General features: G+C 48.6%; 1 protein-coding gene across 4 annotated transcripts in view; it reads left to right on the top strand.

The window, feature by feature from the left end:
* LOC147455305 (anaphase-promoting complex subunit) overlaps positions 1–25,192 on the top strand; it is a 183,406-nt gene that overhangs the window by 138,192 nt on the left and 20,022 nt on the right. For all 4 annotated transcript variants that reach the window (XM_086514114.1, XM_086514112.1, XM_086514113.1 and 1 more), the window contains 3 exons: positions 850–976; positions 1,130–1,162; positions 1,257–1,508. In XM_086514114.1, coding sequence (XP_086370240.1) covers positions 850–976; positions 1,130–1,162; positions 1,257–1,508 — 412 coding nt within the window. The remainder of the gene's footprint in view (positions 1–849; positions 977–1,129; positions 1,163–1,256; positions 1,509–25,192) is intronic.

Consider the following 25,192-nt stretch of genomic DNA (forward strand, 5'->3'; position numbering starts at 1 on the left):
GCAGCCACCTGCAGAGACCCCGGGGGGGGGGGGGGGGGGGGGGGGGGGGGGGGGAAGGGGAACAGTCACAATTTACAGATTTCTTTCAGAGAGCTACACCTCTTCCACTCCCAGAGCCATCGAGGGGAGTGACCCTTCAACAAGTTGGGCGAGCCAGGCCCGACGATGCGCGCGGGCTACCAGAGGCGAGGCCCGACCACTCCACCGCAGACAGATTGAGGAGATCCGGACTCGAGCACATCGAGCTGTTGAGGAGAGACGAGCCCTGATGATGGCTCCCGACCCTTCCATGTACTACATTTTACACCCCCTCCCAATAGCACAGGATGGAGCTAGCTAGATTGGTGCATTTGGATGGTTATGCTACCCTCAGCTTATAGATATGCACATATCCCTAGTACTAGAGCTCCACCCACCGCCATAGATCCCATCACCCACCAGACATCCTTCTTTCTTTTATTTTGTACCAATCCGAACTATTTTGTCTTTTCGGATAGACAAAAGACATATACACATGTATACTTGATTTGTCTCATAGGCCGACTTCGGCCTCACAGAGACGTTAAAAAACTTTCTTTCTTTCTTGGTACAGCTGATGGACGGTGAGTGGTTTAGTGGCGTTCACTCTGTAGCCAGTGTGATATATCAGTGGGCTCACAGTAAAAGCAGAGCATACTATGAGAGTTCTGCTAAACAAAACAAGTTCTATTAGGGTTCTTTTTTTTGTTTTTGGGGGGGGGGGGTGGGGGTGGGGGTGTTGGGGGTAAGAGAAACATTTTTTTAACTGCACGGCGTTGGGGCTATTTTTGCTGCCACTTACGCTGCTTCTATATTCTTCTTTTGATTCAGCGCTGGAAAGGGACCTCTGAACAGCACTATTAGTCCAGGTACAACTACTGGACGGTCTCAGGCTGGGGGATTGCTGGCACTTGGCTCTATGCATGCACATTTTGGGCATACAAGCCAAGCATTGCAGGTAAAATTTACCCATTCCTGAAACACATACACTATTTATAAATGTTTCCCATCAAAATGGCATCAGCTGTATGAACACAAAATTTGTTAGTTCTCGGAAGCAGAATGTGGAAACGTGCATAGACAGGTAAAAAATCTCTGGTGGTTTTTGCAGTCATTATATGAAGCAGTTGGAATTGCACAGCAGGTTTTTCCTATTGCTTCCTTGTTGTGATGGAAAATACCTCATCTCTTCAAAGCAAGAAGATTTTTTTAAAGAGTTGCCTCTGCTGTGTGTTCAGAATAATGATGATGCTTGCCTCGCTCATGCACTAGCAGCATTATGTCACTTGATCTCTGAGATTGGAGCTCCTAGTGATGCAGACGTATCTGAATTGAGTCTTCCTGGCTTGAATGTTGGAAATGGTCCATCACTGAGTGTCCAAGAGCAGTTGGTTTTGTTGCTAAATTGTTGCCTTCGACGAGCTATGGAGCTGAGGCTACCTCATCTGATGGCATTCAGCCGGCTTGTGCTTGCAAAATTCAATCTGAAGGCGAGTTCACTATTATTTTCTTCTATTCAAGGATTTATGCAGCCTATTGTGCACATGTTTGCGATTATTACATGATGTTGTCACATTCACAAAAATGACAACATCACAAAACAAGAGATGATTGCATTTGTTGACTGCGACACTGCTGACACACACCAATGTACATTGTCTTTAAATATCTCTACTAGGAGGAGTAGTGTCAAATTCTATTCAAAGTCATCAGAAATTTACAAATTTTTGTGTAGTCCTTGCAGAACTGGAATAGTGCTGTTTGTTTTTGCAATAAGTTTTTGCTGATTCGAGTCAAATGATTCAAATCATAGGTGCCATGGATAAGTGACTTGCATGCTTTTTTCATTCCATGGAGACTCTGTTCGTACTCAGAAGCAAGATGACAGCAAAAGTATAAAGGATTTTATTTTAAAGGGGAAAAGGGTTGTTGTACTTAGTAGCACTACCATCAATCAAGCTTAAACCAGTGCTTATGAAGATTACCCTCATTTGAACCCTCAGATTCTTTTTGTTGAATTCTTAGTACCAGTTGCACTGATATATGTTCTGAATTAAATTTTTGTGAACTTAATAATATCTAGATTGAATGAATTCTGTTCGTAACCGCATCCACCCACCCTTCCAGTGTGCCTTCCATGTTCAATTCAATGCTTTTGGTTAGTTCCTTGGTAATTTCATTCTTTATGGCTTCTTTGTCCACCTCGTTAATTCCTCTTCCAATCTTCTTTTGCCTTTGCTCTAGATGACAGGATAAGCAATCCATCCATGTAGAGACCGCAGTATCTGCAATCTTCCGGGAGAAGAATCGTCTTGGAGGTATATATAAGCTCCAATATGATCTGTCATTCCATGGCAGACACACAATATCTGACAAAAGAGTCAGAGGAGATCCTGGGGAAAGTCAACCTATGGGAGCACATACACCACCGGGGTCTGGACAAAAAATCCAAGAGAGTTTGCAAGTGCAAGTCGGGAAGACATGCCTCATAGGAGAACTCCCCCCCGGGAAAGTAATGGAATGTGGTGAGGCAAAGGACGACTAAGAGGATGCGTCGGGAAGAATGAGTGGTGTTGTAGAAGTCATAGCCTCGGAGTGGACCAGCAAAGTAATGAACATCCATGAGGTCTTCACAGTGTAAGTAGTGCATAGGTACATCCAAACTGCAAGTGGAGGAGCCACAGGACCAAGCAGAAGCAAGGAAGAGGCTCTACCAAGTAGAGGCAAGGCAAAATAGCCACCATGGAGCAGTGTGCCGGAAGAGACCATGCATGCATCCAGATGCTGAAGGATACTCACATCTAGGAGAACATGTCCAAAAGAAGTGTCTGACGTGCCAAGAGGCACGGGTCTATCATACAGAGAACCAATGAAGGAGGTGGATAGGGCAATCCCAAATAGAGAGACAACAGTCGAGGGAGAGGGAGGGAGGGTTACTCAGGAAGAAGTAGCGGTGGAAATCACAAGCCACGTCCACATAAGTACGTGTACCAATCCAATCCCCTGCATCTTCCCGAGGGCAAGAGAACCTCGAGGAGGGAAGATCTGCAATGTGGAGGGAGGTCCGTCTGTTGTGCCAAAACCTATATCTGAGTCAAGGGAATGCGAAATGACCACGAAGTAGGGTGTAAGTGACGAGAGAGGCAAGGGAAACCTGAAGGGATGCTGAAGGGGCAAAGTAGAGGTGCTGTCCAAAACTTGAAAACGCAGCAAAAAGGGAGCTGGAAAGACCGCAAGAACGCATGGGTTTGAGCAAAACGCCAGGTGATGGAATCACCGGATGCCGAAAGTGTAACGTGAGGGCTGTAAATATACCAAAACAGGCTGAAAATCAGCAAGGTAGAAGCCAAAGAATCGCCGGCAAAGTCAGGGATTCATCAGCTTCCAAGTGGGAAGACCAAGGGGCAAAGAGCGGGGCTCCAGCTGTCCAAGATCGGCAAGGAGGAATGGCTGAAGTAGAGGTAAAACGTTGGTCAATCTGCCTGTCCTGCTGCCAAAAACGCTAGTGCAACTGGCTGCTGTCCTGCCCAAAAACGCAAGAGCATAGGGCTAAAAAATGCAGATTAGTGGGCTGCCTTCCTGCGAAAAAAGCAAGGTCAACCAGTTGCCCTCCTGCAAAAACGCTGATCCAGATCTCTGTGAAAAACGCCAGGCAGAGGAGAGGGCAAGTGGTGGCGACGAGGCAGGAGGAGGGAGGGATGCTAGCAAAGGTTGCAGAAGAAGATGCAGATCCACAAAACGCTAGGGCTGAAGCAAAAAAACGATGGTCCCAAAAACGTTGATAGAGATGAAGCAATTCTTCGCGATGAAAATCTCCGCGGAGTCCTCCTAGGTGTAGGCGATGGCATATCCAAGCCTAGAGCTCTGATACCATGTCAAACTGTGCAGCGGAAGGTGAGAGAGAGAAAGAGACAATGGCAAGAGAGAGAGAGAGAGAGAGAGAGAGAGAGAGAGAGAGAGAGAGAGAGAGAGAGATGAGAGAAGGTAGATGGTGGAAAGGTTGGCAGCCCAATAATTGCAGATGGCTACATGGTGTGAGACAAGACAAATGAGGGTGCCCCCCCTCCTATATATAGGAGAATAGGGGTTGGTCGGGCAATAATTCTCAATATAGCCCAATGACCTAAAAATATGACCCTCCAATATAAATGGGGGAATATGTGACCAAAACAGGTCTAAAGTGGGAATTGTGCTGAACAACCCTAAGTATGCCTGAGATCCATGTCCAGCAGGTGTACGGGTGGCCAACCCACAACCAAGGGCCAGTGCACGTGAGTGGTGAGGAGCCTGTAGACAGTGTGCGAAGCATGTGGAGATGAAGAATCTAACAGTGGACAGAGGATTGATGAGGCAAAGCAGGCCCCAGATAGACCTCTTAATGTAAGGTTACCAAACCATGCTCGAGAGGGTGATTCAAATCAGTTGGACAGGCAGGTAGAGCATGATGATCAACAGTCAGAGGCATTTCACGATCAGCTTGAGTTTCCCTCCGGGGCCATCACTCATCAAAAGCTCCCTATATCACGCACGTTCAAGAGATTATTAATAATTTCCCAATATGCATGTAGTTACATTGTGGGCCTATTTAAAAAACCCCTAAACCCCTCTAATATATACTTAAAAGTATACATTTCAGCTATTAATAATTCTCTCCGGTTAACTCATGTGATATATCCTAATAATACATATGATACACATTATGAGAAGTGTCCACCCGAGGAGTTGCCCTAGCAGACGCCAGTTCAATAGTTAGTCGATTCTTTGGAGATCCAATCATAGGTGCCTCTCACAGTAGGCACTAATGGGTGAAAGCAGGATATTGAGTCTCCTTGTTTAGCTCAGGACTTTGATTATTGAGCAAGCTTTGCTTCACCATCAAATGTTTCCTTATCCATGAGGTTGTCAGTCCAATTCTATGCTTGTGGTCTACGGAGATTTCTTGATATACCCTTGAGGGATGCCATATGGGCCACTATGGATTGAATTTTCATTTTACAGTTTTTTGTAGGAAGGGGCCTAACCTTTCTTGGTCTAGAGAGAGCTCCTAAGGTTAGATTTAGATTGTAGACGCTTCATGAGTTCTCTTGGACGGAGGAGACTGTCTATGATACCTCACTGGGGAGACACTGGTGGAGGCTAGGAGTTTTATGGATTGTAACTGGGCTACCGTGACACTGTGCACGATAAGACAGTTACAGGTCCTAGTTGTGGGTTCACACTGGGTGGACTTGACACGTGGTAGGAGTGGTGGTCTGGGGACACCGTGGCCAATTCTTCCCGGCCACAGTTTGGAGATAGGCACAACTGGACTTCAAGATATTTGAGTATCCGTTGGTTGCCCTTTTTGTATATATGCTCATATTTGCTTAGTCTTGGTATGCTGTTCTAGGTGGTTTTATGAGTCTTCAGTCTTGAGTCCAGTGTCATGCGTTCAGTCTAGCACCAGACATCTGCACTCTCCCTGCACATTTGAGCCTCGGCGCCCCTTTGTACCCGTGAGTTTTGGGCTTGGAGCTGAGTGTGCTGCCAGCCAGACTCTGTACTGGTTCACAAGAGGTAGTCGAGTCCCATGGTGTTTAGAGTCTATTGCTGAGCTACTTGAGTTTGCTCTCTTGTTCATTGCTTACAGTGTTTTCATTCTGTTGGAGTGAGGTTTCACGCACATTGCACTGAGGAGCACCCACAGTAGAGAGCAAACACACTATTCCTGCTATAGGTGCTCTCATTTTTGGCACGCCCGGTGGGACCTCAACTAAAATCTCATTCCGCTGCGGTAATGGTCTTGGTCTTGGTCTCGGTCGAACTTGGTAGTCTCTCGCCTTTGGTCTGTACACCCTTGTAGCAGGCTACAATGTCACTTTCATAGGACACATAGTTAGTACAGTTGGTCTGGTCTGGTTCACACTGGACAGACTCTTTGGGCTGGGTCGTGACACGTGGCAAGGATACGGACGATGGCCTAGTGGACATCGTGGCCAAGTCACCACCACTCAGTTTAAGGATAGACTTAGATGGATGACATTTATGAGCCGTTGGTAGCTCTTTATGGTTGTACATGTGAGGAGTAGCTGTTGGGTCATGATTATTATCTTCTTCATATATGGTCCAGCGTCGTCGTCTAGAGTAGCGAGTCTATACACAGCACGTCTGCACCATCCTTGCACATCGGAGCCTCGACACCCCCATTGAACCCGTGAGTTTTGGGCTGGAGTTGAGTGTGCTGCCACGCCAGAGTCTATATCGGTTCTTTGAGATAGTCGAGTCCATATGTTCTGGTCTGCTACTGTGTCTCTATCTTGATTAGCTGCCATCTATTGTTTCTTGTGAATTTTCATTCTGTTTTGAGTGAGACGTCACACACATTGCACTTAGGAGCACCCACTGTAGAGAGCACGACACACTATCCGCGCTACAAGTGCTCATTTTTTGCACGCCCGATGGGACCTCAACTGAAGTCTGACTCTCTGTTGAGGTACAAAATCGAGGAGCTAGCTGGTTTTTACCTAGCTTCGCCTACTTTGCCTTGCACTGTGCAGCCTGCTGGTCTGGTCCTCTCTCGCCCCGGTCCAACCAGCTCTCGTCCTGGTCTAGGCCTTCCTCTTCCTGGTCTAGTCATTCCTCGTCCCTGGTCCAGCCTGGTGGTCTAGTCACTTGCCTTGGTCTAGTAGAGTCTAGACCTGTGTTCAGCCAGCTAAAGATCTTCTTGCCCAAAGCTTGGGTGGGTTTGTGGTCGCTGCATGACACACACAAGGCGGTCATTAGAGCGTCAAAGCGCACTACTGAGTCCTCTGAAGTACAACAACAGAAGACAACCCTTGGTACCTAGTAGAAGTCCACCAACCTCATCACCCATACCTCCACATACGGCATCACCCATTCCTCCATCCGGTTCCACATCTTCTAGGTCACCTTCCCCAGTAAAGCTCTCTCCTATTTTGTTACAGCAGGCTATTGAGCAACGGGCTCTTGAGCAAGAGGCCATGGAGAGTGCGTGCTGGACCCTCTACTATGGGACCCCAAGAAACATGAGGCCCACTACCAACCAAGTGGCCTCTTTGAGTGCTGACCATGAGATTCCAAACAAGGGGCTGTCTCAAGCGCTCCTCCGTGCAAGTGGGTTAGTGCTGCTCTAGTCCTCTCCGCAGCTGCTCCCAAGAGTGATGCAGGCTCGCTGCAAAATGATCCTCCAGTCTCCTACTCAGACCAACTCAGTGCATCTATGTAAAGATCCATCTGATGGAAGGTCTCCAAGGGCCTCCTGCATGAGGCACTCGAACTCCAAGCCGTCGAAACAAAAACTCCTTCCAGGGCTTCTCCCTTGGAAGCAGTCCTCTGACAACAAACTTCCCAAGAAGGGCTCTACTCTGCTATGCTGGGTCTATGATCCGCAACCCCCCCTTAGAACATGGTAGAGTGATGACTTGCAAGGGTACTCTGGCCCGGGCTAGCTGAGTGTTGCACCCTGACCAAAGAAAGTTCCTGCTTAGTCTCTCTACCTGGATAATGCAAGAGCTCGAAAAGATCCCGCAAGATGTAATGTACCACATAATAGCCAACAACACCTGGTTGGCCACTATAACTCTGCCTGCCAAAGAGAGTCGTGCCGAACTTCACTATAACAACTTCCTCGTGATCGACAAGAGGAGGGGAGCAATCTGTTGCTCAGGAGACAAGTCCAGGCCAACCTGACAGCCCAAGTAGCGAACTACACTCTCTGGGGGAATCCATCTAAAACCCTCACCTGGCAACCAACTAGGCGTAGGAGCACTACCAACCCAGAAAGCCACTGTCTTCCTCCAGTTGATCAGTGCGTCTGATGCACATCAAAATGTCTCTAGAGCCTGCTCACACCTATGCAGGTTGGCCTCCTGGCCCTCCAAGTACAAAACTGAGTCGTTTGCAAACTCAATATCTAGTAGCTCATTGCAACCTGCTGTGAAGCGAAGAATATGCTTATCGCCTGAGCATAGAGCAGAAAGAGGAAGGGGGCTGGAGGACAGCCCAATCTGACCAAACGTGTTCTTCTCTACCTCTTGCCAAAAGCACTTGATTGTGTGCACGTCTATAGAGAGCTGACACACCTTTGATCCAATCATCTGAGAAACCCATCCTGCGTAGAGTGCCCTCCAAGAAGTCCTTGTCAACTCTGTCAAAGGCCTTCTCCAAATCAAGAGGAAGTATCACCAGATTCTCACCTCGGAGGCGCGTGAGGGCAGATGATTCCTTAAAAGTGAAGATTTTGTCAAGGATACTGTGCTCCTTGACAAAACGTGTCTGGGTCCCATGTATAATGCTCTCTAGAAGTGGCTGAATCCTCAAACTCAGAGCCTTGGCTAAAATTTTGTAGGTTGAGTTGAGGATGGTGATGGGTTGCCACTGTCGAATCTCATCCAAGGAGCCACCCTCTTTGGGAATGAGGTAGATCAAGCCCACTCATGCTGTTAGGAATCTCTCGTGTGTGCAAGATGTACTAAAAAGCGCTACACAGGTCTGAGCCAAGCAAGTCCTAGTACTCCAAGAAAAAATTGGGAGTCAAACCATCCTCATCGGGACAATCTCGGGGAAGTGCTCTGGGGGCCTCATGGAGCTCCCTTGCTGAAGACGCAGCTCAAGCCTTTGGCGCTTCTCCTTAGTCACAACACAAGGCATCTGTGCCCAAACCTGCTCTCTGCATGTATCCTGACGCTCTGATTGAGGCTCTGCTCAGGAGGTCACAATAAAAGTCAGTAGCAAGTGCACGCATATCCTTTGGCTCTGAAGCAACTGACCCGTTAGGTTTCCTCAACTAGCTGACAATGGTGTGCGCACGACGGGGTCTCACTATCTCAAAGAACGCCCTAGTCACTCTGTAACCCACCTGGGTCCATTGAGACGCCTATCGATGGAAATCAAACTCATGGCGCCTCTCGTCTAATGCTGGCTAGCTCCTGGCGAGCCTGTTGCAAGTGCTCCTCCAATCAAGGAGTGTCTCGGTGGTGTTCCTGCAACCTCTGCAAGGAAGCAACGCCCCTTCAGAGACGCTTCTCCTCCTCCCTCACTGCAGCCAGGCGAGCCGTAGACTCTTGAAGAAAGAAGCGACTAAGCTGAGCAAGTCCAGAGGCCACTCTGTCAACAGGGGAGTCTTGCGTGTCCAAGCCCTCTGTCCAAAGAGCCACCACTCGCTCTTTGAACTCTGAGTCCAGCAAGATCCTCTCAAGGATGCGTAGCGTTGTGCTCCCCCTCCTCTGTCTATCTGTCATAGCGAGGATCACTGGTGCATGGTCCGAAAGAGATGTCCCAGCCAAAATGCAAACTGACCCACCCAAGTCACAAATGTGGTCACTGGCGTAGAAGCGATCTATCCGAGATAGATTCACTCCTCCCACTCTGCGGTCCGAGCGAGAGAAGGCCAAGCTGTCTTGGGGCCACACAAAGCGAGAGTGCTGCCAAACATCTCAAACCCTCAAAAGTAATACATAGCCTCTCCCAAGCTGCCAACTCAACCCCGTGCACTGTAGCATGGCTATCTCCAATCCTGTCAGAGGGGTCCTCCAGCATGTTCAAGTCACCCCCAATGCACCATTTCTCTGCATGCAACAAAGTAATACATAGCCTCTCCCAAGCTGCCAACTCAGCAAAGTAATACATAGCCTCTTCCAAACTGGTACAGGCGTTGTGGCCAGGTAGTAGAATGACCTTCGGGAGGGTGTGGGTGTCCCGAACCAGAACGCGTACTGAGGGTATGCCAACTGCCTTGGCAGCTACAAAGGGTGCTGTACGAGGTTTCTTCAGGACAGTCCCAATGTCTGAGCCAATCCTCGATAGGAGCGGAAGACACTCTCTCCTCAGGCCGAGGAAGCAGACTGAGATGGGAAGGTCTGCCTCCTTGACAAGAACATCGGTAGCTGGGTCGAAACCATGGCGCCACTGCTAAAAGTGAGTTGAGTTGCTCGGATGGCCAGAGGGCTCATCGCAATGACCTTCGACGCCATCTCCGGGGTCTCAAACTCTATGTGGTAGTAGCCACGGCCGAGAAGTTGAATGTCGAGGATCTTGCCCACCTCTGGTAAAAGGCGAGGCTGGAGAAGATCATTGTAGCGCGGATAACGTGTCGTGCTCTCTACAGTGGGTGGTCCTCAGTGCAATGTGCGTGACAATCTCACTCAAACAGACTGAATCTCCCTCAAAGACTGAATCTCCCTCAAACAGATGAATAGAAAGGAAACAATAGACATCAACAGAGCTCGCAAAGACACAACAACAGACCAGAACATATTACTCGACTATCTCAAAGACTGATACAGACTCTAGCGTGGCAGCACACTCAGCTCCAGCCCAGGACTCTCAGGTACAATGGGGGTGTCGAGGCTCAGATGTGCCGGGATGGTGCAGACGTGCACTGTGTAAAGACCCACTCTAGACGACTACGTACAAGATAATGCCACTGGCCCAAAACGACTACTCATATGTACAATCATCAAGAGCCACCAATGGCTCATAAAGAACATCATCTAAGTCTATCCCCACTGGGTGGCGGTGGTGACCTGGCCACGATGTCCACTAGACCACCCTGCCACGTGTCTTTGCCCAAGTGTGAACCGACCAGACCAAAGACCAACTGACCAAAGCCCAACTGTAAACTACTGTCGTATGAAAGTGAAAGTGACACTGTAGCAGGCTACAGGTTGCCCGCCACAAGACCGCTTCCCGTCCCGGAGAGCGGAACTGAAGAACTACTGTTGGTGGTCGGATGATGGAGGAGGAGGAGGAGGAGGCTGATAGTAAGGTGGGTAAGGAGATGGAGGCCAAGTGTATGGTGAGGGGTAGTGGCCATGAGGAGGGTACATTGGGTATGGAGTAGCCACCCCATGAGCAGCAGGCTGCGTCATGTGAGACGGTTGAGGGTGAGTAGGTGGAGCTGGTGGAAACCCAGGAAAAGACTGCGCAGGCTGCGAGGGTGGAACAGGTTGTTGGAATCCCGGGAAGCCGTAGAAGTGCTGAGGAAAGGATGGAGACTGGGAGGGGGTTGCCATAGAGGGACCCTGAAATTGTGATGAGACCGATCCTGTTGGTTTAGACTCCATATTGGTAGGATTTGTTTTCTCTGCTGTTTGAGAATCCCCTGAATGTGCTTTGGAAACGTCCGTCTGTGTCGGTACCTGTGTTGCCATAGCAGTAACTTGCTGAGAAACCGGGGTTGTAGTTGTAGCTGTAGCTGGAACTGCCTGTGAAATGGCTACAACTTGGTATTTTGCACAAGAAGGACATAGTGTATGTACCACCGGAGAGAGGTCATGAACTGCTGCGGTCATATCATTTGCCTCTTTTAACTGTTTTTGGTGAGTGTGGACAATATGTTTGAGGTCCACTACCTGTTGAGTTAAGATTCCTATGCGATCCTGAGCTGTAGCAATGAAATTGTCCCTATCCATCGCTCGTTGAAGGTGCGTTTGTACTTCCCTTGTCATACCGTCATAGCAAGCGCGATGCATACCGTTGGTACCTTGCAATGAGAGGGCTGCATTGATAATCGTCGAAATGGCTCTTCTGTCTGCCTCTAAAAGTCTGTCGGCCTGAGGCGCAAAAGTATCATACTTGTCAGATGTAGGTGCCCCAGAGCTAGATGCCCCTGCAGTATCCTTCGGTGCCCCAACAGTAATAGTAGTACGTGGTGCTGGCGACACAACTGGAGGTTGTGTTTTAGTGAGTGCAACACTACTCACAAGAGGTGGTGTGAAAGTGGAGGTGGTCACAGAATTAGACATACGCACTGCTGGTGTTGTAGTATGGACGTCAGAGATTTTGACCTGTGATTCTGAGAAAGATAGTGTTGCCAGTTGCTCAGATGAATCTTTTTGTACCTTTGCCCTCTTGCACAAGATGCCTTTTCCTTTGGCCATTTTGGAACGTTCTTGCTCTTTTGGATATCTTGAAGGGTGAGAATTGCTTTTGCATCTATCTTTTGCTGCATAATCTGTACTACTGAATACATAATAGGCGCTGCATAGCAATTGAACCTTTCCGCTTTGCCTTTACGTTGAGTCCGAAAACGCTTTGCCCTGTCCTGTAGCGCTTTAAACAGCAAATTGTGAAATGGGTATGGCAGGCAGTGGTATAGACAAAAAAGAGCATCGCATATTGCTGGAGAACCTGGAGAAGATGGAATCCCTGTTCTTTCAGGTGCGCACAGTAAACAATAATATTGTAACACTGAATACAGTTGCTGACTCCTGTGATAGTCTGGATGTGAGTCCAGCGAAAGTTCCTGACAAGCAGTTGCAGTTTCTTCTGGCGAGAGATTCGAGAAGGTTTTTGTTGCGGGCAGAGGTGCCAGCACAGTCAATATTCCCATAGCCTGTCCGATATCCTCCGCTGTAAGTGCAGTATCATTCAGCTTTGGAAAAGTTAGCAAGAGGGAACATAGCTTGGCAGTAGAGATATTGGCCGACAAATCGGTCTGAGCGAAATTTTGAAGACCCAAGTGTATCAGTTGCTGTTGAGAGAACACATCCTTGAGTGTTGGATTCAGAGCTTGTAGATGATATATCATTATTAAAGGTACCTTGGAGAGGGCATTGGATGGGCGAGGCACCTGGAGAGTGGTGACTCTGTCAGCAGTGACTGACTGTGGTGAATCTTCCTCTGAAGATTCCTCTGAAATCTGCTCTGAACTAGGAGTATAGTCTGGCTTACTGTCAGAGCTATCCCCAGATGCAAAGGACTCTTCCTCTGATTGCAGATGCTTTTCCCTATTTCGAGTACGAACCATCTTACTAAACTGTGCGGGGACTTCGAGGGAGAAATTTGAGTATAGCAGGGCTCAGGAGCTTCGGAAGCACTTGGCGCTGGAAGGACTGTGGAGACTCTTGGCGCTTCTGATATGAACAAGTAGAGACTGATTTTCTTTTAAATTGAAGCTAAAGTAGCTTTCCAGTTTTTTTTATTAAAAAAAGGTGCTTTTTAGGTTTTTTCTGCTTTTGCGCAAGCCAAGGTTGGGGGCTGGTGAGGACCAAGGCCGAGAGTGGGCCAGGGCGAGGGGCTAGGGGCGAGGAATAGGCTAGGGGCAAGGGGCAAGAGGATGGGAAGGGGCTAGGGGCGAGGGAAAAGGAGAGGGCGAGGGGGAAAGGGGCGAGGGCGAGGGCGAGGATGAGGGGAGGGGAGAGGGCGAGGGGTGGGAGGGTTTAGGCTAGGGCGAGGGGTAAAGGGCGAGGGAGCAGGGTTGGAAGAGGCGAGGGCGAGGGGGTGGGAGGGCTAGGGCGAAGGCGAGAGGGTGAGGGGGGGCGAGGGGGAGGGGAAAGGGCGAGGACGATAGGGGGGGCGAGGGCGAGAGGGGAAGGTTTAGGGCGAGGGTGAGAGGGGGCGGGAGGGTTAGGGCGAGGGCGAGAGGGTGAGGGGGCTAGGGCGAGGGCAAGAGGGTGAGGGGGCTAGGGCGAGGGGCGAGGGGTGGGAGGTTTTAGGGCGAGGGCGAGAGGGTGAGGGGGAGTTTTTAGGGCGAGGGGATAGGGGGAGGTTTAGGGCGAGGGCGAGACAGTGAGGGGTGGGGGGGATTAGGCTAGGGGCGAGGACGAGAGGGTGAGGGTGCTAGGGCGAGGGGCGAGGGGTGGGAGGTTTAGGGCGAGGGCAAGAGGGTGAGGGGGTGGGGGGATTAGACTAGGGGCGAGGGCTAGAGGGTTAGGGTTAGGGTTAGGGCTAGGGCGAGGGGGAGAGGGTGAGGGCGAGGGGGCGAGGGTTAGGGCTAGGGCGAGGGGGAAAGGGGGAAGGGAAGGGTTAGGGTAAGGGGATGGGAAAGGATGAGGAAGGTCAAGACTAGGGCGAGGGCAAGAGTAAGGGGCACAGGCGAGGAGAGCGGGAAAGCGCTAGGGCAAGCATTAGGCTTAGGGGATGGGGTTGAGAGGAGAGACAGCGTAGAGAATAGAAAAATAAGGAGGGAGTTTTTAATGCTTAGAAAACTAACCTAGAGACCTTAAAGATTTAGATACGACCAGATAATAGAAAGCATTGATATATTCGAGGTTTTCAGAAATGGCAAACAAAACGCAGATAAAACGCAAAACTTTCATAAATAACTACCCCACTCAAAGGTACAGAGGCATTTATGCATACCAAAGAACTGAGTTTCACTTGAGAGGCAAAAGCTAAGAAAAGGAATTGAGTAGAGATTGAGGGGATTAGGTTATGCTCAAGAAAGACAGAGATTGAAGACAGAGAGTTGATCCAATTTAGAATCAACCCCCTTGAGCTTAACAAAGTCCGCAGAAGGAGAGCTGTCTAAGGGGAGGGTGATTTGGTTATTGAAATGTTCAGGAATCGGCGAAACTCCACACTTGATGTAGCTTGGTTAGACCCTTGAGCGGCAGCTTAAGCATGATAGCATTTTATCCGAGATCCATTGACTAAAGGCAACGTAACTCCTTCGAGAGTGGCTAATTGTACAGCGCTGTGGGGTAGAATCTCCATCACCTTATATGGTCCTTGCCATTCTGGGACCAACTTCATTGCTTTTTTCAGAAACTTGGCCTGATAAAGTAGCACCAGTGCTCCTTGCGTTATTTGCGGCTTCTTGAGATGGCGATCATGCCAAGCTTTACGACGAAGTTGCTCTGCTTCTAGAGCCAGTGAAGCCAAACCTCGGCTTTCCTCCAAAAGGAAAAGACGAGAGACAGATGCCAACCCCAAAATTCCATTGGCACGAAGACTCCCCACTCGCGGGGATCCTGAGTTGAATTTGAAAGTTGCTATCGCTTCCAAACCGAAAGCCAATTGAAATGGGGTGTGATTGGTTGTGGCTTTGAAAGAAGTTCGATAAGCCCAAAGTGTACCGTGGATAGCTTGAGCCCAAGTCGAGGGATGAAGATGACATGCTTTTCGCAGGAGTGCTATCAGAACCTTATTAGTGCTCTCTGCCTGCCCGTTTGCTCTAGGGTAATAGGAACAAGATTTTCTGTGAAAAATCTTGTAGTTGGCCAGCAAGGTAGAAATTGTTTCATTCACAAAGTGACTACCCCTGTCCACTGGTGATTTCCAAGGGACATCCGAACCTGCACAAAATATTTTCGTAGAGAAACTTGGCTACCGTAGTGCCAGTGCAGTCCGTTGTTGCAAGTACCTTTGCCCACTTTGTTGCGTAGTCGGTAGCCACCAAGAGATACTTCCGATTGCCTGGTTGGGCAGAGGGAGTAATTGGGCCTACAAAATCTATGCCCCATCTCTCAAAGGGTTGCCATGCCATAGAGACCTGCAGAGAACGGTTTGACTGTTTGCTTGGTTTAGGGCCACCGCGCTGACATACATCACATACCTTTACATAGGCAATTGCATCGCGGAAAATATAGGGCCACCATAAGCCACACTGGAGAATCTTTTGTGCAGTAATATGGCCAGGGTAATGGCCACCAGTGGGACCACTATGGGCATCCTCTAAAATATACTCGACTTCATGAGGGGAGACACACCGCCTCAGAACACCATCCTGCCCTGATTTGTATAGCTGGCCCCCAATGAGAGTGAAAGGCCTAGACTTCAACAACAGGCGTCTCTTCTGTAGGGGAGAAGGATTCTCTGGGTAGAGGCCACTAGAAAGCAGATGCAAAACATCGCCGTACCATTCCGGTGTGGTATCTACCTTAAAGAGACTGCTATCAAGAAAGTCGTCAGCAACCCCTGTTGCTTCTTCACCAGTGTGAACGCGAGAAAGGTGGTCGGCGAGGACATGATGTTTGCCGGGCCTGAGTACCACTTCGAAATCGAACTCTTGAAATAAGAGTTGCCATCGCCATACTCTACCTGCAACCTGCGGCTTGTGGAGCAGATATCGCAGGGCATGGTGATCAGTAATAACTATGAAGTGGACCCCTAATAAGTAGTGCCGAAATTTTTGTAAAGCATACACAATAGGTAAACCTTCCCTTTCTGTGGTGCTATAGTAGCACTCTGCCTTGGTGAGTAGGCGACTTGCATAGTGAACAGGGCGATCCAGGTTATACTCCTTACTAGGTTGAGTCAGCACCGCACCCACAGCCAGTTGACTGGCATCTGTATGCACGTGAAAGGTGAGAGAGCAATCGGGAGCTACTAAGATAGGCGCTTCAGTGAGGGGTTTTTTAAGGTATGCAAAAGCTTCAGCTTCTGCCTTTGACCATTGAAAGGGAACATCAGCTCTGGTTAGGCGGGTTAGGGGTTGAGCCACCTGTGCATACATGCATATAAACCTACGATGATACCCTGTGTGGCCTACAAAGCTCTGTACCCCTTTTGGGTTGATGGGAGGTGGTAACTTTAAGATTGCCACAATCTTCTCTGGGTCTGGCGCTAAACCTTTAGCAGACACCACATATCCTAGAAGTGTGTATTCAGTAACAAAAAAATGACATTTGTTAGGATTTAGCTTTAGGCGGGTCTGTCTGCACATGAGGAAGACAGCAAAGAGCTGAGCGAGGTGTTCCTCTAGGTTTTCCGCTGGGGTTGAACATTGAGCACCTGAGAAGGTCGAAAAATCGTCCATGAAGATGCGAAGATGATCCGTAAGCAGAGGACAAAAGATGAGATATACCGCCCCATTGAAAGAAGGTGGGGCATTTTTCAACCCAAAAGACATTCGAGTGTATATAAAAATACCCAGGGAGTCACAAAGGCCGTTTTCAACTGATCACCTGAATGGATGCCCAACTGATTGTATCCACTAAACCCATCCATGCAACTGTACAATACATGCCCTGCTACATCTTCGAGCACACGCTCAGTGAAAGGTGTTGGAAAACCATCTGGGATAGTTACCTTATTCAGAGCATGGTAATCGACGCACACATGGATTTTATTGGATTGCTTCTTAGGCGCTATCACCATGGGTGATAACCACTCAGAGTGCTCCACAGGTACTATGATCCCTGCCTCTTGCATTTTTTCTAACTCTGCGTTGACCGTCTCAGCATACTTCGGGTTGAGCTTGTAAGCTCGGCCTCTTACAGGCTTAGCCCCTTCAACAAGAGGTATAGTGTGGACACCCAATTCCGGTGGAATCCCCTCTAAATCTTTGTAGGACCAAGCAAAAACATCTTTAAAAAAGTGTATGAAAGAGACTACCTGATTGAGTAATGCGGGATGCTCCCATAACCAAGTTGCTAACAGTACGTGCTGAGGGTTGTCAGGATCTCCGAGGTTAACTTCTCTGACCGGGTCTGGGGGTGTAGCTGGAGAGGGTGCTTCTGAAGATGAGAGGTGAGCTGCCTCTTGGAGCTTCAAGACATCATGTGCAGGTGTTTGATCGATTGGAAACTCTGCATACTCTTCTTGTAACCATCCCTGTGGGAGCTCCTCGAAGGGTAACTCTTCAGATGCAGACGACATGACAGAGTGCTTTTGAAGGGGGTCCGACTTGGGAGATGCTCCAGGAAGGGGGAAATCTTTGGCGAGTGCATGCAGAGGAGATTTCTTCCCCCTTCGGTGATGTGTCATAGGTTCCCCAAGACCCAGGGCTACCATTGGCGGGTCATTCGACGCATGAGAATTTGGGGCTGACACACTTCCTCGACTATTGTACTGTCTGCTGTAGGACTTTGGACATCTGTGTCCTCCTGAGGATTTTGAAGAGAGAGTGTTACTGGCGGCACAGGTAAATTTTGAGTAGAGACCATGTAGCATGGCATCGAAGTGGTAGCTTCCAACCACTGCAGCAGGTCCTCGTCAGACCCGTCAGGTGGGATGGGCTGCTCAGGGTCGGGGTTGGATTGTACTGTCAATGAGCTGTGCTGAGCCACTAGATCCATGCCTCCTTCAAGCCGGATTGGTTGCATTTGGGAGCCGGGAGTGTGTATCCACATGGCGTCGTTTCCCCAATCATGAAGTGCCTTAGTATGCCGCAACCATGGTCTACCAATCAGCAAGGGAAATCCTCCCTCCACCTGAGGAAGATTGACCACCACAAAATCCAAGCTAAATGTGAAGTCTTGTAACAGTGAACGGAGCAGGGCGAGTAGGCTGCAGACCTAAGGCTGACACGGTAAATTCAGGCATTAGATTGATTCCAGACCCACCATCCACTATGACGCCTGAGAATGACTGCCCAAGAATAGATACAGTAAGACGTGGACTTTTATAGTCGGTGAGAGGAGCAGCTGGATATGAAATCATGTAGGACTCCAGGGGCTGCACAGGTAGGTGCCCGCCACTAGGCCTTGTATCAAGGTACAAAGATTGAATTATTGAGAGGGTGTCACTTCTAAGAGTTGCATCTAGCCGAAGCATCTCATAAAGAGATACTTGTTGAATTCCGCAGTGGGCCTAGCTTCTACAACCTAGGCCTCCTCGGAAACTTTGACCTGTTGCAAGTCAGCTACTGCTGCTAGGAAGGCTCCATCAATGTCCGAAAGCATAGAGATTGGCCCATTCTTTGCACTATTTACGGGTGCGACATTTTGAACAGGTTGCTGAAGGGTTGGACCGGATGGTCCAGTTGGCAAACTTAAACCCAGGGCTGCTCTTTGTGCTCGAGTGAGCACCCCAGTAGGCTCTGCTGCTTGTTGTGGTTGAACTGTATGTGTAGCAGGTGCTGGCTGAGGGGTGGTGTTCACTGTGATTAGATTGATTTTCGGGAATGTAAACTCTTGTTGATTTTGATTTGGGCCTAAAGATGAGGATGCCCTTTGTTTGGGACAATCTTTAGTGTAGTGGTCCTTAGACTCCGGACAATGTTTGCAAGGAGGAGACCCTTCAGGTAAAGGACACTTACTTTGGTAATGCCCATATTCACCGCATCTGTAGCATAGGATTGACCGATTAGACGGACGAAACGAGGGACGAGGTGGTCGCTGCTCTTGTTGTTGCATGGTGCTGGAGGCTGAGGTGTAGAAACTTTGGGGAACTGAGGGAGTACTGGCATGACAAAAGCTGTGGGGTGCAAAGTTGTTGTGCATACCTTGCTGCATAGGGGGTGTTGTCAGCAGAGGAGGCAACGGGTTTTGATGGCTGTAGGGTGAGACCATGTTGGATGCAGGTGCTAGCCCTTGTTGAAGAGAAGGACCTAGATTTTGTTGTATTTGCTGCAATCCTTTGATATAGTAACAATCTTTATCTTCGTGCCCAGATTTTTCGCAGAAGTGGCAATAAGCCCGAAGGGGACAGTCCTGTGGAGGATGTCCAGGAGAGCGACAAGAGCTGCACCATACCATAGCTTTGGTCTCCTGATGAGACCGAAGCTCTTCTAGTTCTCTGTTGATTTGATCGAAAGCCTCCAGGTGCGATGGTTTCTCTTGTCTCAGAGAGATTGATTTCTCTTCTTGTAGGGCGCGTTGTAGTTTTAGGGCTTCGAGTTCCCTGCGCAAGGAAGTCAAAGGATCAGAGACTTTCTTCGGAGAACACAGAGGGAGTATCTATGTGAGGAGAGTTGTTGAACAGCTTCCTAGCCCCCTCTATTCTAGTAGCAGCTGTGATGAATTCCTCCAGAATGGCGTCAGGTCGGAGGCTCTCCCAGAGTTTTTGCTGAGAGGTTTTTGGAAGCGCCTTCTCCACCCACTTCTTAACCATGAATTCACCGGGTTGCTGGGGAAGCTTGGCAACCAGAGACTTGGTTTTGGTCATAAGCTCCGCAAAAGTCTCCTCTGGCTGGAGCACCATGTTGGCCAACTCATCCAACACTTTCTCTTGGTAGTCGCCCGGCCTGAAAGTTGCACAGAACTGTTGTCTTAAGTCTGCCCAAGTTGCAAAATGATTCTCTGCAAACTGGCTGTACCAGTTGTCTGCTAAGCCGTCCAAGGTGGATGGAAAAAGTACCAGATAAGCATCTTCCCTGTTAAGACCACGTCCTCTACAAAGAGATACGAACGTCCATGCATGGTCGTCCGTATCTTCCGAGGAGAGTCCTTTGAAGGTGGGGAACTTGATGTTTACCTTGGCCAACACGCTAGCCAACGCCTCCATGGCCCCTTGTAGCAGAATAGGAGAGAGCTTTATTTGAGAAGGTGATCTGGAAGATGTGGAACCTGATGAAGGAATGGGGGATGGCATATGTGGAGGTAAGGTTGATGAGGTTAATGGACTTCTACTAGATACCACCGGGCGTCTTTTGTTATAGTGCTTCAAAGGGCTCAGTAGTGCGCTTTGACGCTCAACTGACCGCGTTGTATGTGTCATGCAGTGAACAGTGAAGAGCACAGGTCTAACACAGAACAAGTGAGGATAGTGACTAGACCACCTGGTCTAGGACCAGTGACTAGACCACCTAGCTGGCAGGACGAGGAGGGTTGGACCAGGGCGAGGACTAGACGAGGACCAAAGACCAAGGACCTGGGGCGAGGACTAGGACGAGGACCAGGACTTGGACTAAGGCGAGAGAGGACCAGACTTGCAGACTATCTACACAGTGTAAGCAAGTGTGCAGAGCCAGGTAACAACCAATTGGCTTCACGATTCTATCCCCACAAGAGTGAGACTTCCTTTGAGGTCCCACCGTGATCGCCAAAATGAGAGCACCTGTAGCGCGGATAATGTGTCGTGCTCTCTACAGTGGGTGGTCCTCAGTGCAATGCGCGTGACAATCTCACTCAAACAGATTGAATCTCCCTCAAAGACTAAATCTCCCTCAAACAGATGAACAGAAAGGAAACAATAGACGTCAACAGAGCTCGCAAAGACACAACAGCAGACCAGAACATATGACTCGACTATCTCAAAGACTGATACAGACTCTAGCGTGGCAGCATACTCAGCTCCAGCCCAGGACTCTCAGGTACAATGGGGGTGTCGAGGCTCAGATGTGCCGGGATGGTGCAGACGTGCTCTGTGTAAAGATCCACTCTAGACGACTACGTACAAGATAATGCCACTGGCCCAAAACGACTACTCATATGTACAATCATCAAGAGCCACCAACGGCTCATAAAGAACATCATCTAAGTCTATCCCCACTGGGTGGCGGTGGTGACTTGGCCACGATGTCCACTAGACCACCTTGCCACGTGTCTCTGCCGAAGTGTGAACCGACCAGACCAAAGACCAACTGACCAAAGCCCAACTGTAAACTACTGTCGTATGAAAGTGAAAGTGACACTGTAGCAGGCTACAATCACGCACCTGTCCTCTGCTAGGTTGGGTGCCGATGATCTTGCAGATGACGGAAGTCGCTTGAAGGCGCTCCACCTCTGTTGCGAGGCTCGCTTGCTCTGTCGACGAAAGAGCAAGTCGGATGCTCTGCAGGGTCTGGTGAGGGGGCTTCTTGAGAGTCCCTCTCGGGTGGAGCATGAGCCTCCATCTGTGTCTGTTGTTGTGATGGAAAGGGGCCGATTGAAGACAACTCTCTGAAAAACTCCGGCGAGTAGAGTCCAAGAAACACCACTGTTGAGGCTAAACAGAGCGAGGCCTAAAAGGGGATTTGGGGTCACGTTCCAAAATATCCAGTTAAAATATCTTTCCCAAAATTGCCAGCGCAGTTTTGGTTGCGAGACATGTTGAGGCAGATGGGCTCTATCTTTGGCATATCATTCGTGTGCTTAGGGCAGATCCAGACATTTGTGCTATCTATAAAGGTGGCTACTATCCCTTCCAAAGCTAATGCAGATACCATCACTTTTGAGTGGAAAGGGGTGTTGCACCCCTAGAGGATTGTGGTTATGGGCCGATCGAACCGGCGCCTTTGATGTCATGAGATGGGGCACTTGGTGAGGGATTGTCCTATAGGGCGACAACAGAGACAGATTGGTTGGATGAGGAGACAACCCTCACAACCACAAGAGTGTTCTGTATAGCAGCAAGACCCCGCGTAGAGTTAGCAGCAACAGAGTGCTGGGCAACAACGCAGTGTAGAGCAGACACAGAGACAGAGACATGCTGGTAAACAAGGACAGACACAACCTATCCTTGTTGAAGGGTAGTGAGATAGAGGTTGGCAAAGGCAAAGCAGCCCACAGACAGACCTCCAAAAAAGAGATTACTAGACCAGGATTGAGAGGAGGTTTAGATTAGTAGGACAGAGAATAGAGGAGGATCAGCAGTCGATGGCAGCTCAGGAGCAACTTGAGTTGCCCCCGGATACACCAGTTCAGCAAGCTTTGGATCTCTTAGAGATGCAGGCACAGGTTCCTCTCACAGTAGGCTTTGTTCAGGGGGACTAGGAGAATGAGTCTTCCAATTTGCAGAGGAGCAGCCTTAGTTGCCCCAAGATAGACCGGTTCAACAGAGTTTGGATCTCTTAGAGATGCAATCACAGGTACCTCTCACATTAGGCTCTGTTCAAGGGGAGCTGGAGAGTGAGTCTTGGCAGTTTGTAGAGGATTTTGACTATTTTAGCAAGCTTTGCATCTTGAGCAGATGTCCCACTCTCTAAGATCTTGCCACCTCAATTCTTTGCGGTCGGTCCATGGAGATCTCCATATGTTTCTTTGAGTGGGCCACCATGTGTTGACGTTCTCTTCCTGCAGCTATCAAGAACACGTCACATTTTCCTCAGCTCAGAGAGAGCCCTCATGATCAGATTTAGAGTACAACTTTACATGGTGACTCCTTCTGGACGAGGGAGGCTGTCTATGATATCTTACAGGAGTGGCCAATGGTCGAGGCCAATTACCTGTCTATGATATTAGGAGGCAGTTTACAAATTTGTTTGAGAGTCAGTTCGGGGAGGCCTTAGGGAAGCTGGTTCGGTCATAGTGATGTGCGTCTTGTTACCTTCCCTTGGCTTTTGAGGTGGACAGCGAGTGGGTCCCCCTTGCCTCTCTTACGGTTTGGTTGTGCCGTAGATCCGCATCCTTTTTTGGAGAGCATCATTAGAAATGTTTGAAATATGGATGCAGATGATTTTGGAGGCACGGCCTAGGGGTTTCACAGTCCCTTTGTTTTTGTGAGCTGCTACAGGAAGTTCTTCAATTGGATGCTTTATATCAGCCAGAATAACAACAATGGACTTGGTGGTTTTCTCTACATCGCCCGAGGTGGATAGAGCTTTGGGCAGATTTGTATAGACTTGATCGCTATCCAGATAGCTACACTTCACTACCTGGTTAAAGTATCTTTATCTCTAGATGTTTCTTGTAATATGTTATGGGATTGCCCCCCATGATCTCATTGTACATCTGTCAGGGTTTTTCCATAGTTAACCAAGAAACGCCACCCCCTCGGCAGGAAACACCGGAACGGCGTTCCGGGGGGGGATACTATGGTTGAATGGTCATAGTAAGGCCGTTCCCGTTCCCGTTCCCGTTCCCGTTCCACGTGCCTCGTTCCGGGTAACTCTGGGTTTGTCCCATATTTCTTTTATATGGACCTACTGTTTTACTGAGAGAGAGAAATGAAATGATATTTTAATGTCTATAGAAGGCCAAAGTGACCTATGAGACCAAAAAGTTACAAGTTGTGAATCTAGTACAATGTTTGAGTACAACAAAAAAAAAAAGGTTTTTTTTTTTTTTTTTTTGGGGGGGGGGGGGGGGGGGGGGGGGGGGGTGGGTCACACACACACACACACAAAGAGAGAGAGAAATGAAATGAAATGAAATGTTATATTAAACGTCTTCAAAAGGGCAAAATGACCTATGAGACCAAACTGATACAAAAATGGTGAATCTGTTACAATGTTTGGGTACCTTAGTACTAAAGCACTAAGTGTGAAAGAGTGAAAATAAATGTGAAAAACTAAATACAAAGTAGTAAATAGACTTCTTAGGAGCATTCTAGGTGTCTGGCTAGAATGCTTCTAATCCTTTGTTGTAGTCTCCTCCGATGGAGTGTGCTTCTGCATCTTGGTTGTGGTCGTCTCGATTTCCTAAGCTCAGTCGCTCTGTCAATTAGGGTGCCTTTGGTATGAATATTGGTACTCCTTTGTGCTGGCTGTTGGCCTCTTGTTTCTCCATCCACTCCTGCTTCTCTCGATCCGGAGAAATCTGTGATCTGCCTCTGAGGCTGTAGTGCTCTTTGTCTTCTCATTAGATTATCCCTGTGCCGATGTAGTTCCAGTAGGTACAAGCCTAAGCATCTTTGATCTTGGTATTGCATGATTCTATCTAGAGGTCCAAAGCCTTCTCTAAAGAGGCAATGAAAACGCCCCCGTATCTCATAGTATACTGTGCAATGGCATATATAGTGTAATTCTGTCTCCGGCTCCATCCCGCACAACTTGCAAATTCTGCTCTCAGGTGGGATTCCCCTAAATCTGCCATATTCAATTTCCAACTGGTGTGAGGATGTGCGAATCTGACCAATAGCACATCTCAAACCATGAGACAGGTGGGTATCCATGTAACTCGGGCGAATCACAAATCCATCTTCAGATAGTTGTAGGAAGTTTTCTTTGTATTCGGCCATCTTCGTGCCTAGTTCTTGTGTAGGGTCTACCCATGTCCTCTTAGTATCCAACTGTATAAGATCCTGTCGGATGATTTTATTAATCTCTGTTCGTGTAATTGCCAGTGATGGAGCCTCAAGAGAGTATTGGAAGGGGGGTAATCTTTCCATACTGAACCCATGTCTCTGAAACCACGAGGACAGTTGCGCATACCAGCATGATGTATCCCCTTTCATTGCTAATTGTCGAGAGGATTCGAGGACCAGTTTAGTATATCGGCAATTATTTGTATCCCACAAACCATGTATAAAGGACACTGATCTGGTAAGAGCTTCAATTTCTAACGGAGGGGCCGCTAGTTCCGCTCGGGTAATCGTGTGTGGTACGGAGGCCTTGGCTCTAATCATTCGGGAAATCATAGATACCAGAGGTCTCTCCATTGACTTCCAATTATCCTGATCCACAGATGGTCCCCAAATCTGGACCCCATAAAGCATAGCCGAAGCCACCACAGTATCAAAAAGCCAAAGTTTTGTTCGTGGTTCCTTAAACTGCACTTGTGAACACATCCTCTCCAACCCTCCCAAGGCCGCAGAGACTCTGGATAATCTAGCATCCGCTGCTTTCTTAAGAGTAAACTTCGGTCCTGCAAATACCACCCCAAGGTATGTGTATGCATCTGTGTACTCTACTGTATCCTGGCCATATGTAAGTGTAGGTGCCGATCTCCTAACCCACTGCGGTGTGGTGTTAAACACCATAACTTTGGTTTTACCCAAGTTTACCGACAGTCCACTGTCCTCCGCGAATTTATGTAATGCATTTAGTTGCCTTTGCATTCCATCTGGTGATTCTGCTATCAGTACAATATCATCTGCATACAACAACAAAGGGATCCATGACCCTGCAAGTTGAGCCCCTCTGTCACCC

The sequence above is a fragment of the Adiantum capillus-veneris genome, chromosome 6 (genome assembly GCF_014529385.1).
Source record: "Adiantum capillus-veneris isolate H3 chromosome 6, ASM1452938v2, whole genome shotgun sequence".
Taxonomy (NCBI): domain Eukaryota; kingdom Viridiplantae; phylum Streptophyta; class Polypodiopsida; order Polypodiales; family Pteridaceae; genus Adiantum; species Adiantum capillus-veneris.